The sequence below is a fragment of the Crinia signifera genome, chromosome 6, assembly GCF_055691185.1.
Source record: "Crinia signifera chromosome 6, ASM5569118v1, whole genome shotgun sequence".
Lineage (NCBI taxonomy): Eukaryota > Metazoa > Chordata > Amphibia > Anura > Myobatrachidae > Crinia > Crinia signifera.
In genome coordinates this window covers 243,477,588-243,496,932 of record NC_139222.1, presented here as the reverse complement: position 1 = coordinate 243,496,932, position 19,345 = coordinate 243,477,588, and the positions used below count along the sequence as shown (strand labels likewise).

The 19,345-nt window shown below is 39.1% G+C and overlaps 1 protein-coding gene across 1 annotated transcript; it reads right to left on the bottom strand.

Annotated features, from left to right (window-relative positions):
- Positions 1-10,292: 10,292 nt before the first annotated feature.
- Positions 10,293-11,258, bottom strand: LOC146009752 (olfactory receptor 6F1-like). The gene has a single exon (XM_083150213.1). It carries the CDS (start codon positions 11,256-11,258, stop codon positions 10,293-10,295), a length of 966 nt encoding a protein of 321 aa, XP_083006339.1.
- Positions 11,259-19,345: the final 8,087 nt, after the last annotated feature.

Sequence of the window (19,345 nt, the reverse complement as noted above, 5' to 3'; positions counted from 1 at the left end):
TTTTTCATTTTCACTGCCCAGTTGTATCAAAATTGGTGAAACCCCTGGGGGTTTGAAATGTACACTATACCCCTAGATGAATTCCCTGAGGGGCGTAGTTTGCAAAATGGGGTCACTTGTGGGGGGGTTCCACTGTATTGGTGCTTGGGGGGTCTTGCTAATGCGACATAGCACCCACCAAAATTCCACCAGAATCTGAGCTGCAAAATCCAAAAATCACTCCTTCCCTTCTGAGTCCTGCCATGCAGCCAAATGGTATTTTTTGGTCACATGTGAGGCATTGCCGAACTCGGGAGAAATTGGGGCACAGATTTTGGGGTGCTTTTTCTCCTTCATACCTTCTCAAAATGAAAAATTTTGAGCCAGAACTGCATTTTTGTGTAAAAAATGTAATTTTTCATTTTCACTGCCCACTTGTATCAAAATTGGTGAAACCCCTGGGGGTTTGAAAAGTACACTATACCCCTAGATGAATTCCCTGAGGGGTGTACTTTGCAAAATGGGGTGACTTGTGGGGGGGTTCCACTGTATTGGTGCAACATAGCACCCACCATTCATTCCACCAAAATCTGTGCTGCAAAATCCAAAAATCACTCCTTCCCTTCTGAGTCCTGCCATGCACCCAACTGGTATTTTTTGGTCACATGTGAGGCATTGCCGTACTCGGGAGAAATTGGGGCACAGATTTTGGGGTACTTTTTCTCCTTCATACCTTCTGAAAATGAAAAATATTGAGCCAGAACTGCATTTTTGTGTAAAAAAATGTAATTTTTCATTTTCACTGCCCAGTTGTATCAAAATTGGTGAAACCCCTGGGGGTTTGAAATGTACACTATACCCCTAGATGAATTCCCTGAGGGGCGTAGTTTGCAAAATGGGGTCACTTGTGGGGGGGTTCCACTGTATTGGTGCTTGGGGGGTCTTGCTAATGCGACATAGCACCCACCAAAATTCCACCAGAATCTGAGCTGCAAAATCCAAAAATCACTCCTTCCCTTCTGAGTCCTGCCATGCAGCCAAATGGTATTTTTTGGTCACATGTGAGGCATTGCCGAACTCGGGAGAAATTGGGGCACAGATTTTGGGGTGCTTTTTCTCCTTCATACCTTCTCAAAATGAAAAATTTTGAGCCAGAACTGCATTTTTGTGTAAAAAATGTAATTTTTCATTTTCACTGCCCACTTGTATCAAAATTGGTGAAACCCCTGGGGGTTTGAAATGTACACTATACCCCTAGATGAATTACCTGAGGGGTGTAGTTTGCAAAATGGGGTCACTTGTGGGGGGGTTCCACTGTATTGGTGCTTGGGGGGTCTTGCTAATGCGACATAGCACCCACCAAAATTCCACCAGAATCTGAGCTGCAAAATCCAAAAATCACTCCTTCCCTTCTGAGTCCTGCCATGCACCCAACTGGTATTTTTTGGTCACATGTGAGGCATTGCCGTACTCGGGAGAAATTGAAGCACAGATTTTGGGGTGCTTTTTCTCCTTCATACCTTCTGAAAATGAAAAATTTTGAGCCAGAACTGCATTTTTGTGTAAAAAAATGTAATTTTTCATTTTCACTGCCCACTTGTATCAAAATTGGTGAAACCCCTGGGGGTTTGAAATGTACACTATACCCCTAGATGAATTCCCTAAGGGGTGTACTTTGCAAAATGGGGTGACTTGTGGGGGGGTTCCACTGTATTGGTGCAACATAGCACCCACCATTCATTCCACCAAAATCTGTGCTGCAAAATCCAAAAATCACTCCTTCCCTTCTGAGTCCTGCCATGCACCCAACTGGTATTTTTTGGTCACATGTGAGGCATTGCCGTACTCGGGAGAAATTGGGGCACAGATTTTGGGGTGCTTTTTCTCCTTCATACCTTCTGAAAATGAAAAATTTTGAGCCAGAACTGCATTTTTGTGTAAAAAATTTAATTTTTCATTTTCACTGCCCACTTGTATCAAAATTGGTGAAACCCCTGGGGGTTTGAAATGTACACTATACCCCTAGATGAATTCCCTGAGGGGTGTAGTTTGCAAAATGGGGTCACTTGTGGGGGGGTTCCACTGTATTGGTGCTTGGGGAGTCTTGCTAATGCGACATAGCACCCACCAAAATTCCACCAGAATCTGAGCTGCAAAATCCAAAAATCACTCCTTCCCTTCTGAGTCCTGCCATGCACCCAACTGGTATTTTTTGGTCACATGTGAGGCATTGCCGTACTCGGGAGAAATTGGGGCACATATTTTGGGGTACTTTTTCTCCTTCATACCTTCTGAAAATGAAAAATTTTGAGCCAGAACTGCATTTTTGTGTAAAAAAATGTAATTTTTCATTTTCACTGCCCACTTGTATCAAAATTGGTGAAACCCCTGGGGGTTTGAAATGTACACTATACCCCTAGATGAATTCCCTGAGGGGTGTACTTTGCAAAATGGGGTGACTTGTGGGGGGGTTCCACTGTATTGGTGCAACATAGCACCCACCATTCATTCCACCAAAATCTGTGCTGCAAAATCCAAAAATCACTCCTTCCCTTCTGAGTCCTGCCATGCACCCAACTGGTATTTTTTGGTCACATGTGAGGCATTGCCGTACTCGGGAGAAATTGGGGCACAGATTTTGGGGTGCTTTTTCTCCTTCATACCTTCTGAAAATGAAAAATTTTGAGCCAGAACTGCATTTTTGTGTAAAAAAATGTAATTTTTCATTTTCACTGCCCACTTGTATCAAAATTGGTGAAACCCCTGGGGGTTTGAAATGTACACTATACCCCTAGATGAATTCCCTGAGGGGTGTAGTTTGCAAAATGGGGTCACTTGTGGGGGGGTTCCACTGTATTGGTGCTTGGGGGGTCTTGCTAATGCGACATAGCACCCACCAAAATTCCACCAGAATCTGAGCTGCAAAATCCAAAAATCACTCCTTCCCTTCTGAGTCCTGCCATGCACCCAACTGGTATTTTTTGGTCACATGTGAGGCATTGCCGTACTCGGGAGAAATTGGGGCACATATTTTGGGGTACTTTTTCTCCTTCATACCTTCTGAAAATGAAAAATTTTGAGCCAGAACTGCATTTTTGTGTAAAAAAATGTAATTTTTCATTTTCACTGCCCACTTGTATCAAAATTGGTGAAACCCCTGGGGGTTTGAAATGTACACTATACCCCTAGATGAATTCCCTGAGGGGTGTAGTTTGCAAAATGGGGTCACTTGTGGGGGGGTTCCACTGTATTGGTGCTTTGGGGGTCTTGCTAATGCGACATAGCACCCACCATCATTCCACCAGAATTTGTGCTGCAAAATCCAAATATCACTCCTTCCCTTCTGAGTCCTGCCACTTTTTGGTCACACATGAGGCATTGCCGTACTCGGGAGAAATTGGGGCACAGATTCTGGGGTGCTTTGTCTCCTTCATTCCTTCTGAAAATGAAAAATTTTGAGCCAGAACTGCATTTTTGTGTAAAAAAATGTAATTTTTCATTTTCACTGCCCACTTGTATCAAAATTGGTGAAACCCCTGGGGGTTTGAAAAGTACACTATACCCCTAGATGAATTCCCTGAGGGGTGTACTTTGCAAAATGGGGTGACTTGTGGGGGGGTTCCACTGTATTGGTGCAACATAGCACCCACCATTCATTCCACCAAAATCTGTGCTGCAAAATCCAAAAATCACTCCTTCCCTTCTGAGTCCTGCCATGCACCCAACTGGTATTTTTTGGTCACATGTGAGGCATTGCCGTACTCGGGAGAAATTGGGGCACAGATTTTGGGGTACTTTTTCTCCTTCATACCTTCTGAAAATGAAAAATATTGAGCCAGAACTGCATTTTTGTGTAAAAAAATGTAATTTTTCATTTTCACTGCCCAGTTGTATCAAAATTGGTGAAACCCCTGGGGGTTTGAAATGTACACTATACCCCTAGATGAATTCCCTGAGGGGCGTAGTTTGCAAAATGGGGTCACTTGTGGGGGGGTTCCACTGTATTGGTGCTTGGGGGGTCTTGCTAATGCGACATAGCACCCACCAAAATTCCACCAGAATCTGAGCTGCAAAATCCAAAAATCACTCCTTCCCTTCTGAGTCCTGCCATGCAGCCAAATGGTATTTTTTGGTCACATGTGAGGCATTGCCGAACTCGGGAGAAATTGGGGCACAGATTTTGGGGTGCTTTTTCTCCTTCATACCTTCTGAAAATGAAAAATTTTGAGCCAGAACTGCATTTTTGTGTAAAAAAATGTAATTTTTCATTTTCACTGCCCACTTGTATCAAAATTGGTGAAACCCCTGGGGGTTTGAAATGTACACTATACCCCTAGATGAATTACCTGAGGGGTGTAGTTTGCAAAATGGGGTCACTTGTGGGGGGGTTCCACTGTATTGGTGCTTGGGGGGTCTTGCTAATGCGACATAGCACCCACCAAAATTCCACCAGAATCTGAGCTGCAAAATCCAAAAATCACTCCTTCCCTTCTGAGTCCTGCCATGCACCCAACTGGTATTTTTTGGTCACATGTGAGGCATTGCCGTACTCGGGAGAAATTGGGGCACATATTTTGGGGTACTTTTTCTCCTTCATACCTTCTGAAAATGAAAAATTTTGAGCCAGAACTGCATTTTTGTGTAAAAAAATGTAATTTTTCATTTTCACTGCCCACTTGTATCAAAATTGGTGAAACCCCTGGGGGTTTGAAATGTACACTATACCCCTAGATGAATTCCCTAAGGGGTGTACTTTGCAAAATGGGGTGACTTGTGGGGGGGTTCCACTGTATTGGTGCAACATAGCACCCACCATTCATTCCACCAAAATCTGTGCTGCAAAATCCAAAAATCACTCCTTCCCTTCTGAGTCCTGCCATGCACCCAACTGGTATTTTTTGGTCACATGTGAGGCATTGCCGTACTCGGGAGAAATTGGGGCACAGATTTTGGGGTGCTTTTTCTCCTTCATACCTTCTGAAAATGAAAAATTTTGAGCCAGAACTGCATTTTTGTGTAAAAAATTTAATTTTTCATTTTCACTGCCCACTTGTATCAAAATTGGTGAAACCCCTGGGGGTTTGAAATGTACACTATACCCCTAGATGAATTCCCTGAGGGGTGTAGTTTGCAAAATGGGGTCACTTGTGGGGGGGTTCCACTGTATTGGTGCTTGGGGAGTCTTGCTAATGCGACATAGCACCCACCAAAATTCCACCAGAATCTGAGCTGCAAAATCCAAAAATCACTCCTTCCCTTCTGAGTCCTGCCATGCACCCAACTGGTATTTTTTGGTCACATGTGAGGCATTGCCGTACTCGGGAGAAATTGGGGCACATATTTTGGGGTACTTTTTCTCCTTCATACCTTCTGAAAATGAAAAATTTTGAGCCAGAACTGCATTTTTGTGTAAAAAAATGTAATTTTTCATTTTCACTGCCCACTTGTATCAAAATTGGTGAAACCCCTGGGGGTTTGAAATGTACACTATACCCCTAGATGAATTCCCTGAGGGGTGTACTTTGCAAAATGGGGTGACTTGTGGGGGGGTTCCACTGTATTGGTGCAACATAGCACCCACCATTCATTCCACCAAAATCTGTGCTGCAAAATCCAAAAATCACTCCTTCCCTTCTGAGTCCTGCCATGCACCCAACTGGTATTTTTTGGTCACATGTGAGGCATTGCCGTACTCGGGAGAAATTGGGGCACAGATTTTGGGGTGCTTTTTCTCCTTCATACCTTCTGAAAATGAAAAATTTTGAGCCAGAACTGCATTTTTGTGTAAAAAAATGTAATTTTTCATTTTCACTGCCCACTTGTATCAAAATTGGTGAAACCCCTGGGGGTTTGAAATGTACACTATACCCCTAGATGAATTCCCTGAGGGGTGTAGTTTGCAAAATGGGGTCACTTGTGGGGGGGTTCCACTGTATTGGTGCTTGGGGGGTCTTGCTAATGCGACATAGCACCCACCAAAATTCCACCAGAATCTGAGCTGCAAAATCCAAAAATCACTCCTTCCCTTCTGAGTCCTGCCATGCACCCAAATGGTATTTTTTGGTCACATGTGAGGCATTGCCGTACTCGGGAGAAATTGGGGCACAGATTTTGGGGTGCTTTGTCTCCTTCATACCTTCTGAAAATGACAAATTTGGAGCCAGAACTGCATTTTTGTGTAAAAAAAAAATAATTTTTAATTTTCACTGCCCAGTTGTACCACAATTGGTGAAACCCCTGGGGGTTTGAAATGTACACTATACCCCTAGATGAATTCCCTGAGGGGTGTAGTTTGCAAAATGGGGTCACTTGTGGGGGGGTTCCTAACTTTTAGCATCTTATGGTGCCTAGAAACCTACATGGTGCCTAAAAAATAATCTCATAAAAAGGAGGCTCCAAAATCAAGTAGGTGCTCCTTCTATTATGAAGCCTGTGGTTTGGTCAACGTGCACACTAGGGCCACATATAGGATATTTATGAAAACAAAAGAATTGGGGGAATCAATTTTTAGTCACATTTCTCTAGTAAAATGTACTGTGTTCCTTAGAAAAATGTATTAAAATTGCAAATCTGCAAAAAAAATGAAATTTTGAAATTTCACCTACACTTTGTTTTAATTCCTGTGAAACACCTAAAGGGTTAACAAACTTCCAAAATGCTGTTTTGAATACTGTGAGGGGTGCAGTTTTTGAAATGGTATCATTTATGGGGGTGTCTCACATACAAGTCCCTCAAAGTCACATCAGAACTGAACTGGTCCCTAAAAAAATCAGTGTTTGAAATTTTCTTGAAAATTTGAGAATTTGCTATTCATATTGTAAGCCTCCTAGTGTCCAAAAAAATTAAAAGGAAGTTGAAATAATGATGTCAACATAAAGTAGACATATGGTCTATGTTAGTTATTAACTATTTTGAGTGGTATGATTATTTGTCTCACAAGCAGAAAATTTAACATTTTGCAAATTGCTAAATTTTCCATTTTTTTACGACATTTTGGTATTTTTCACAAAAAAACACAGACTGTATCGACCCAAATTTACCACTAATTTGAAGTACAATGTGTCACGAAAAAACAGTCTCAAAATCACTGGGATAAGTAAAAGCAAAAAAAAGTTATCCCCACTTAAGTGATACCTGTCAGATTTGAAAAAAAGGGCTCTGTCAGGAAGGCAAAAACTGGCTCTGTCAGGAAGGGGTTAATGTCTCGTTTGCTGTAGCCTCTACTTAGAAGTCAATTGGTCAATTCTTCTGCTCTGGTGTTGACCTTATTGAGACTAGAGCAATTATGCTTCAATCGCAGAAATTCGCCATATGGAATTCCTCTCAGTACCGGAGGGAAGTGTGCGCTTGTCCTATGTAGGACACTGTTTGTAGTGATCTCTTTCCTATATAGATCTGTCTGGATGTGACCATCCGGATCTCTTTGGATTTTCAGGTCCAAGAATGTCACCTGCTTCTCACTCATCTCATATGTTAGTTTGAGATTCAGATCGTTATTGTTGAAAATAGTGAGGAATTCTACAAACAGTGCAGCTGGACCATCCCATACAATCAACAGGTCGTCAATATAACGTAACCATAATAGGATGTGCAGGGTATATTTTTCATGGTTCTTACTGAAGACCATAGTCTCCTCCCACCATCCTAAATATACATTGGCATACGTGGGGGCACAAGTCGCCCCCATAGCTGTGCCACGGACCTGCAAAAAGAATTTATCGTTGAATGCGAAAAAATTCTTATGAAGAACAAATGTCATAAGGTCGATTAGGAAATCTGCATAGGAGGGTTGCACTTCGCTTTTTAGAAAGTGTCTCAAAGCTTTGATGCCATTTTGATGTTTTATACTGGTGTATAATGATTCAACATCACAAGTTATCAATAATACACCGTCATCTATATGTATTTCATCAAGTTTCTGCAGAACATCTCTTGTATCTTGTACATAAGAGGGAAATTTTTTTTGAGATGTGTATCCAAATATTTGCTAGCCTGTTCTGTCAGGCACCCATTCCCAGAGATTATCGGGCATCCTGAGGGGGAGGTTTCATTTTTATGAATTTTAGGCAGCATATAAAATGTGGGGGTTGTAGGATCTTTTACTGCCAAAAATTCAAACTCCGTCTTGGTGATGGTACCCTGGTCACGGGCTTTGTGAATGATGGAATGATATTGTTTCATAAAGTCCTGTGTTGGATTAAAAAGCAGGTATTTGTAGCAAGTGGGTTCTGACAATTGTGTCAGCGCTTCCTTGGTGTAATCTTGTTTTGCCCAAATAACGACATTACCCCCCTTATCCGAGGGTTTAATTTCAACATCATTCCATGTTTGGATGTCTTTGAATGCCAAGTGTTCATTTTGGGTAAGGTTATCCTCCAATTTACAGAATCCCTGAGTTTTTTTGGCCCATAGGGTATCCAGATCCCTGGATACTAAATCCACAAAGGTCCCAACCACTGGGCAAATGTTCACCGGTGGGTAGAAGGTACCCTTTGTCCTGCAGATTGGTCTTGATGAGGATTCAGGATTTTCTCCTCTTAATTTCTCAAGTATACCAATAGCTTTGATATCCTCTGTGGTGAATCCATCAATGTTGGATTCTCCGGCTAGGGATAATTCTAGCTGTTGTGATGTTGCCATAGATTCTGCAGGGGGGTTTATAGGGACTTTGCTATAGAATTTTTTAAGCAAAAGTTTGCGACCAAAGAGATTAATATCTCTTTCCCATTTAAGAATAAATAATGATATAATAAAAAAAAAAAAAAAAAAAATGACATTTCTGTATTTTATTACACTAAAACAATTTGTCAGAATATTCATGTTTCAAGCTAATTATACAGCATGGTAATGGAAACAGCAACAAAAATGAGAATAGTAATAAATTAACCATATAAGATCAATCATTTGATCAGTTCAATACAATAGAATAATGGTCAAACACAATTCCCATTGGAGGACAGACCCGTCAATCAATCCCATCAGGGATTATTATCCAATTAGCTGAAACCAAATAACAGATACTAACCCGATCAAGCATTGGCTAATAAATATGTCACTCAAGCAAACCCAAATCAGATAGGCAACTTGCCCTGATTTAAACCTTCCCAACCCGACAGACGGGTTGGACCTATGATTAAGCAAAAAATTGCGAAACATACGCCAGGCTGAATTCGGGAGGACACGAAACACATGGCTAGTGTGATCGGTCCTACCCGCTAGCGCTGACCGCATGCTGTGTATGTTAGCATTTAGCGTGTAATAATATGTGTGTTGTTGAAGCCGCCGCACCAACGGGGCTCCGGTACTAACCAAGAGAGCCAGACAGCACAGTACCTTGTAATAATTTAAGACACATGCAACTGTCAGCTCCCGGCAAAATACCGCCGCTTGTGATCTTACACACGGCGGCTCTAACAGCAATTGAGTGTCTCTACTTAGAGAGAGACACTGAGCATGTGTTGAAGACATTATCATAGGGGTGGAATAATTATTACACGGGCAGATCCCTCTAAGACACCGTCATGTACTGTATTATACACACAGGGGTCAAACAGCAGTGAAACATCTCTGAATATAAAGAGACACTGCACAATAAGCATTATCACAATAGTGCACCCCCCTTCATGATCAGTGTGTCCATTTCCATAGCAGTGACTGCCTGACCATTACAATTGCTAATAATATGGGACCCCAGTGAGGTTAATAACTGTTCCCATACAGAGCATATGTGTAAAACAATTCCACCGAGTATATTAATCTACACCAACATCAATTTATAATTTATATCAACTGGCAGTGTGATTACGTATGTAACAGTTTTCTGACATAAAAGTGTAGCTCACTCAAGCAACATAGTTGCAGGTCATTTTTGACATAGACTAACATCGGAGCCACCATACACATCAGCCTTGAGTGCCCCATGTAGGAATTCTTTTTCTTTTTCTCTGGCATAAGGTTCCAATGGTCCAAACCATAGCCCACACCCCGGCCTATCACTTGGGAAGCTAATCCACCATCAAGAGTAAGAGCAGTCTGCCCTGGAAACATTAATATAAGTAAATCACAGGTGCAGTTGATTACCCATCTGGCTTCTGCCACTGCTCTAAAACCTGGTCTGGATCTTCCACATTACTTTTACGTGGAGAGATGCCACAGAAGCTACACAGTTATGCATATCCTAAAATTAATAAGCGTTTTACTGTTTTATCATTGGGTACCCAATTATCTCGAAAAGTAAAGCCAATGTCATATTCAGAATGATCATTGTGATGATGCCCTCCGCATTGATCCTCATGTATTTATTAGTTTATTTATTATGCTTGCTTTGTATTGCCCAAGAAAGCATTTTTTATAAACACTTTGCGCTTATATTTTGTCAAAGACTCTTGGAATTCTTTGTTTTTTAAAGTGTAAATAAAAGGATTCATCATAGGGACCAATACAACATATAAAAGAGCAAAATACATGTCTTCTTTTGGAGAATAATTGGATGTGGGCCTCATGTGCAAACACATTAATGTTCCGTAATACATGATGACACAGGTCAGATGAGAAGTACAGGTAGAAAATGCTTTAATCCGGCCTTCCGCAGAGTTTATCTTCAATATGGTAGAAATAATAAAGACATATGATACTAAAGTAAGCAGAAATGCTGAGAATACAAGAAGCACCCCTTCAATGTAATTTACAAATTCCACATCTGAAATGTCACTGCAGGAAATCTGGAGCAATGGTAAAATATCACAGAAAAAATGGTTTATTGAGTGAGATGCACAAAATGACATCTTCGCTATAAGGGTAGTGTGTGCAACGGGGTCCAAAAATCCAACAACCCACACCACAGTAGACAGGTAACCTGTGCGCCTTAAACTCATAAGGTAAACATAATGAAGCGGGTGACAGATTGCCACATAACGATCGTATGCCATGGCGGCAAGTAAGTTGAACTCAGTTCCAGCCATTGAGAAAAAGACATATAACTGTATCATACATTCTCTAAATGAGATGACATTGTTTTGCGTGATTAGCATGTTCAATAATTTAGGTAGAGTAATAGAGGTAGAGGCGATGTCAATTACAGACAGGTTTAAAAGGAAAATATACATAGGAGTATGAAGGCGAGAATTCTCAAATATAACTGTAATGATGGTGACATTCCCGCAGATAATGATGACATAGGACAGTAAAATAATTAGGAATATTGGTAATGTAAATTTAGAAATATTAGACAAGCCTGTGAAAAAAAAATCTGTTGTATTCTGCTCATGTGTTATATTCATTTCTAGGAGAAAATGAATCAGTTATTACTTTTATTGCATATAAGTAATAGTTAACATATTATTGCTGTGTATATAAGAGAGCAGATGCCAAAGTGATTTTCAAACTTGACGTTAAATGAAATGACTAAAATGTATTCACTTATACATGAAAAGTAACTATCTACTAACTATATTTCCAATAAAAAAATTGTAAACCAAACCAAATTTTAAAATAAAATGTTATCAATATATACTAACTGGAAGGAAAACTAATGGTGATTTGTTGGCTTTCTGGCCACTACCTGGTCTGGATCTTCCAGATTACTTTCACGTGGAGAGTTGCCACATAAGCTACACAGTTATGCATATCCTAAACTTAATAAGCGTTTTACTGTTTTTATCATAGGGTACCCAATTATCTCAAAAAGTAAAGCCAATGTCATATTCAGAATCAGAACCCTCAAAGTACCCTAATAAGTTGTTAACCCTTTAAGTGCCAACATCTCTGTGGGAGATAATCAAAACATCCACAAAAATGCCAGTGCCGCTCACATTGGTTATATAAATTCAAATAAAATATGTTGTGTAAAAAAATATTATATTTCCTATATGAGGTAAACATGACAGGTCGGCATTTTGACACCCATTTTGGCAAATGCCCTTGGCACTCAAAAGGTTAAGAAATGAAGTTCATTGGTTGTTCTGGATAACTTCTGCACTTGTCCACTTCTCCTCATATCCAATTTTCCAATCTTCTGATTGTTTAATACATCCTCCCCTTATTTATTTTACTTCATTCTATTAATATGGACCCTCTCACCGGCAACCTAACCACAAGCCTTCCCCATGCCAAATAAAGCATTCTGCAGAATGTTGACATATCATATTTCAACATAGTGAAAATACATTCGGCAGATGATGACACATTCAATGGCACCATTTCAACAATGTCAAAACCATAACTGTGGTCATTGTGATGATGTCATCTGCATTGATCCTCATGTATTTATTAGTTTATTTATTATGCTTGCTTTGTATTGCCCAAGAAAGCATTTTTTATAAACACTTTACGCTTATATTTTGTCAAAGACTCTTGGAATTCTTTGTTTTTTAAGTGTAAATAAAAGGATTCATCATAGGGACCAATAAAACATACAAAAGAGCAAAATACATGATTTATTTTGGAGAGTAATTGGATGTGGGACTCATGTGCAAACACATTAATGTTCCGTAATACATAATGACACAGGTCAGATGAGACGTACAGGTAGAAAAAGCTTTAGCGGAGCAATGGAAAAATATACAGAAACATGGTTTATTGAGTGAGATGCACAAAATGACATCTTCACTATAATAGTAGTGTGTGCAATGGGGTCCAAAAATCCAACAACCCACACCACAGTAGACAGGTAACCTGTGCGCCTTAAACTCATAAGGTAAACATAATGAAGCGGGTGACAGATTGCCACATAACGATCGTATGCCATGGCGGCAAGTAAGTTGAACTCAGTTCCAGCCATTGAGAAAAAGACATATAACTGTATCATACATTCTCTAAATGAGATGACATTGTTTTGCGTGATTAGCATGTTCAATAATTTAGGTAGAGTAATAGAGGTAGAGGCGATGTCAATTACAGACAGGTTTAAAAGGAAAATATACATAGGAGTATGAAGGCGAGAATTCTCAAATATAACTGTAATGATGGTGACATTCCCGCAGATAATGATGACATAGGACAGTAAAATAATTAGGAATATTGGTAATGTAAATTTAGAAATATTAGACAAGCCTGTGAAAAAAAAATCTGTTGTATTCTGCTCATGTGTTATATTCATTTCTAGGAGAAAATGAATCAGTTATTACTTTTATTGCATATAAGTAATAGTTAACATATTATTGCTGTGTATATAAGAGAGCAGATGCCAAAGTGATTTTCAAACTTGACGTTAAATGAAATGACTAAAATGTATTCACTTATACATGAAAAGTAACTATCTACTAACTATATTTCCAATAAAAAAATTGTAAACCAAACCAAATTTTAAAATAAAATGTTATCAATATATACTAACTGGAAGGAAAACTAATGGTGATTTGTTGGCTTTCTGGCCACTACCTGGTCTGGATCTTCCAGATTACTTTCACGTGGAGAGTTGCCACATAAGCTACACAGTTATGCATATCCTAAACTTAATAAGCGTTTTACTGTTTTTATCATAGGGTACCCAATTATCTCAAAAAGTAAAGCCAATGTCATATTCAGAATCAGAACCCTCAAAGTACCCTAATAAGTTGTTAACCCTTTAAGTGCCAACATCTCTGTGGGAGATAATCAAAACATCCACAAAAATGCCAGTGCCGCTCACATTGGTTATATAAATTCAAATAAAATATGTTGTGTAAAAAAATATTATATTTCCTATATGAGGTAAACATGACAGGTCGGCATTTTGACACCCATTTTGGCAAATGCCCTTGGCACTCAAAAGGTTAAGAAATGAAGTTCATTGGTTGTTCTGGATAACTTCTGCACTTGTCCACTTCTCCTCATATCCAATTTTCCAATCTTCTGATTGTTTAATACATCCTCCCCTTATTTATTTTACTTCATTCTATTAATATGGACCCTCTCACCGGCAACCTAACCACAAGCCTTCCCCATGCCAAATAAAGCATTCTGCAGAATGTTGACATATCATATTTCAACATAGTGAAAATACATTCGGCAGATGATGACACATTCAATGGCACCATTTCAACAATGTCAAAACCATAACTGTGGTCATTGTGATGATGTCATCTGCATTGATCCTCATGTATTTATTAGTTTATTTATTATGCTTGCTTTGTATTGCCCAAGAAAGCATTTTTTATAAACACTTTACGCTTATATTTTGTCAAAGACTCTTGGAATTCTTTGTTTTTTAAGTGTAAATAAAAGGATTCATCATAGGGACCAATAAAACATACAAAAGAGCAAAATACATGATTTATTTTGGAGAGTAATTGGATGTGGGACTCATGTGCAAACACATTAATGTTCCGTAATACATAATGACACAGGTCAGATGAGACGTACAGGTAGAAAAAGCTTTAGCGGAGCAATGGAAAAATATACAGAAACATGGTTTATTGAGTGAGATGCACAAAATGACATCTTCACTATAATAGTAGTGTGTGCAATGGGGTCCAAAAATCCAACAACCCACACCACAGTAGACAGGTAACCTGTGCGCCTTAAACTCATAAGGAAAACATAATAAAGTGCATGACAGATTGCCACATAACGGTCGTATGCCATGGTGGCAAGAAAGTTGAACTCAGTTCCAGCCATTGAGAAAAAGACATATAACTGTATCATACATTCTCTAAATGTGATTACATTGTATTGCGTGATTAGCATGTTCAATAATTTAGGTAGAGTAATAGAGGTAGAGGCGATGTCAAAAACACACAGGTTTAAAAGGAAAATATACATAGGAGTATGAAGACGAGAATTCTCAAATATAACTATAATGATGTAAACAAATGGTTACAGGTAGGTGGTTGTGCCAAAGATTGCAGCTATATGTATATCTGTGGAACACCAGTTTTCCAAAGAACATGCAGTAAAAAAAGATAGATATACATTCCAGCGCTATCTCCAAATATACCAGTCAAATAAACACAGCATATGATTTCTCAGAATATTAGGAGCCTCAGTTCTTCTATAGACACCCCTTAGAGACCTTACTGACCTTAAGTCAGGTCCCTATATTCACATAAAGGTATCTTTTTCTTTATGTTGCACCTCTAGTTCACGTCTCCCCTATATTCGGATATTCCCTGATCAGACGTCCCAATGTCTACTGACCTTAAAATAAGGCCCTATTTTCACATCAAGGTATCTTTACTCTCTAGTCACTCTTCTATATTCCCTTGATTCATACATCTGTGCATCATATACACCCGGATAGACACTAACCTCTATATGAGGCCCTATGTTCACTGCAAGGTTTCTTTTAAGTGACGTCCGTATATGTTATCCTCCACGAAAAAGAATCTCCAAACATGGGATACTCAGCACAAGAAATTTATTCCATCCAACATGCAAAAAACATATAGTAAAAATCCAACGATTAAAAAGTATCCGCACAGAGATGAAATGAGACCACAATTACCCTCTCCCTATATCCGGATAAGGGAAGAGAGTACTACTAGATGTAAAAAAAGTATAGGGTCTCACCATCGGCTGTGCCTTCCTCCTCTCACCAACGCGTTTCAGGCTATTTGATACAGCCCTTTTTCAAGGTGTGTGTTAGATCCTGTGTGGGAGGGTATTTATACCCATTCTCCACTACAGATTTTATATATCCCTTATCCGGATATAGGGAGAGGGTAATTGTGGTCTCATTTCATCTCTGTGCGGATACTTTTTAATCGTTGGATTTTTATTATATGTTTTTTGCATGTTGGATGGAATAAATTTCTTGTGCTGAGTATCCCATGTTTGGAGATTCTTTTTCGTGGAGGATAACATATACGGACGTCACTTAAAAGAAACCTTGCAGTGAACATAGGGCCTCATATAGAGGTGAGTGTCGATCCGGGTGTATATGATGCACAGACGTATGAATCAAGGGAATATAGAAGAGTGACTACAGAGTAAAGATACCTTGATGTGAAAATAGGGCCTTATTTTAAGGTCAGTAAGGTCTCTAAGGGGTGTCTATAGAAGAACTGAGGCTCCTAATATTCTGAGAAATCATATGCTGTGTTTATTTGACTGGTATATTTGGAGATAGCGCTGGAGTGTATATCTATCTTTTTTTATAACTATAATGATGGTGACATTCCCGCAAATAATGATGACATAGGACAGTAAAATAATTAGGAATATTGGTAATGTAAATTTAGAAATATTAGACAAGCCTGTGAAAAAAAAATCTGTTGTATTCTGCTCATGTGTTATATTCATTTCTAGGAGAAAAAGAATGAGTCAGTTATTAAATGTATTACATGTAAGTAATAGATAACATATTATTGCTGTGTATATAAGAGAGCAGACGCCAAAGTGATTTTGAAAATTGACGTTAAATGAAATGACTAAAATGTATCAGTTATATATGAAAAGTAACTATCTACTAACTATATTTCCAATGAAAAAAAAAAAGTAAACCAAACCAAGTTTTAAAATAAAATGTTATCAATATATACTAACGGGAAGGAAAACTAATGGTGATTTGTTGGCCTTCGGGCCCCTAGGGTTGACAGAAGAAGCATCTATGGACTTCTTTTGCCAATAAATACTGCTAAATTGCTAATTTTATTCTTTTTCTTTAAAATAAATACTCTCTCTCTCTCTCTCTCTCTATGACACATTATCTATCTATCTATCTATCTATCTATCTATCTATCTATCTATCTATCTATCTATCTATCTATCTATCTATCTTTCGTCAGAGGTAGTAGTAAATAGTTTTTATCACAATTGAAACATTTAGAATTTAAAATACCTCTGTGTGTTTGATTCATTGAGAACCTGTGAGTGCACAGGTGTTAAAGGTTTGTTTAGGGATGCTTGCAAGGGCTGATCTAGGAGGGCACCCAGGCAGCATACCCAGATGAAAGTGGAGAGCCAGTCGATGTCTATATATATAAATATATATATATATTTATATATATATATATATATATATAGGTTGAGCACATTTTGGGCCTGGCGACGGGGTAACACCCGAAACGGCGTTGACCGCCTCACAATAAATACTTTTTCTTCTAAGCCCTGGAGTGACGCCTTACCTATTCTTCTACTATATCTGGTGGGTATCCCACCTTGGATGGCACCCAGGCAAGAGTCTTCTGAGTGCGGGGAGTGCCGGACATCAGCGCGGCTTATATATATATTTATATATTTAGTGTTGGTGTGGCTGGCACTCCGCTAACAAATGGTAAAGAACTGGGTGCCCTCCCGGGAGGTGAAGACTCACTCCTATATACCAGCATACAGATAGGTGGCACTCCGAAAAAAAACAACTCAGCATCCAAATCTGGTAAACCGACGTTTCAAATGTATTGTCACATTTTTCATCACACCCTGATGAAAAATGTGACAATACATTTGAAACGTCGGTTTACCAGATTTGGCTGCTGAGTTGTTGTCTTTTCGGAGTGCCACCCATCTGTATGCTGGTATATATATATATATATATATATATATATATATATATATATATATATATGACAACAGTTTAGGTGCGCTGACACCTGCTATAGTTCATTAATCACCAGACTTGGTGTACTCCACAGTTCTTAGATTGCACTTGTCCTTGTACTGGACCGCTGCTCCCTCCTTGTTGTCCCAAACTCCACAGGACCCACGGCAAACACTACAAGAAAATAAGCAGGTGCGCCTAATAGTGCATTATCTTTTTAATTTCTTAAAATAACTTTCTTTAAAAGCAATGACTGTAAAATGTGCGTACCACACACTTCATCAGCTGTGGGCTGATGACCACATGATTCAACAAATTTCCCCACTGGCAAGAGACACCATCCCGATTACCAGCCTCACTACAGGCAATAGACTCACGCATCCCTCCTGGACTTCTCGTAAGCTGCTGTCCCCAGCGTCCGGCACACACGCGGCTTCAGCGAGTCTCTGTGTAAACATATGGGTTGCCGGGGAGATGCATCAAACCAGCTCCCGGCTGTACGCTGTATACATGCTAGATGCGTAACCACGGCAACCCAATAAACACTCACAATATGAAAACAAAGTGCACAGTGACATTGACTATAACAGGATACTAGTAACACAGTCACTGCAGCACCAGCAATCAGGTTAATTAGATGCATCGTACAATAAGACACATATACGGTGATACCAGGAGGTCACGGGCTGCACATGATGGCACATAGGTATTCAAATGATCTTATACACAGTTGTACATTAATAGTGATCCGCTAATAATGCATTGCTAAAATCTAACATGGATATTTAAAGGAACATCACCTAAATGTATGGGGGTATAGAAACTAAATCATCGATGCTGTACTCCACATTAAAATGTTAGCAATATACACCAAAAACCATTGCACTACTCACAAACGCAAAGGTCAAAATGACCTGAAGACATAATGCAGACAAAATGAATGCGCCTCAGGTCAACCTCCAATCTTACAATTTAAATAATATATACACCAACTAGGAATTGAAGCTTGTAGGGAGTTTTTGGAAGATTATGACACGTTAACTCCACAGCACCAAACATTTATATGTAATACTATGAAATTAATTTTAAGTCACAATTATTTTAAATTCCTGGACCAATTTTACCTCCAAAAATGTGGTACAGCGATGGGTTCTACTATTGCACCCAGTTTTGCAAATCTTTCCATGGGGAGTTGGGAGAAACGTTTTATTTACACGGACCATGCTTTTAAAGAAAACATCAGATTTGACAAAAGATACATTGATGATATTTTAATTGTATGGGAAGGAGATGAAGAATCATTCTCTGATTTTCTAAGCTACCTAGAAAACAACCAAATGAACTTACAGTTCACTTCCAGCATTAACAAATCGCAGATTGAATTCCTGGATCTGGTACTGATGGGGAAAGGTACTAAAGTGATTATAAAAAACTTTGTCAAGAATGTTGACACAAACAGCTATTTACATTTTAGGAGCAACCACCTGCATAAGTGGAAAGAGAATATTCCGTACCCGCAGTTCAGTCGTATCAGAAGAAATTGCAATAGAGACGAGGACTGTGAGACTTAACTTGAGATGTATAAGAAAAGATTTAAAGAAAAGAATATCCCACCCAAATTCTCCAGGACGCCATAACAAAAGTAAACAACATCAACAGGGATGATCTGCTGAAATACAATGTGAAAAAGGAGAAGAAAGAATCAATAGCCTTCATCACTACCTATAACCAACACGAAACAAAAATAAAACAGAGCCTTAAAAGACATTGGAACATATTACTCATGGATCCAACCCCTGAAAGAGATTCTACCACCAAACCCTGAGGTCATCTTCAAGAAAACGAAGAATTTAAAGAACATTCTGGCACCCAGTTTAATAACGTCTAAAAAAAACCAAACCAACTCCGGAA

Excerpts from the sequence above, each read along its gene's own strand:
- LOC146009752 (XM_083150213.1), bottom strand. The coding sequence starts at position 11,258 with ATGAATATAACACATGAGCAGAATACAACAGATTTTTTTTTCACAGGC.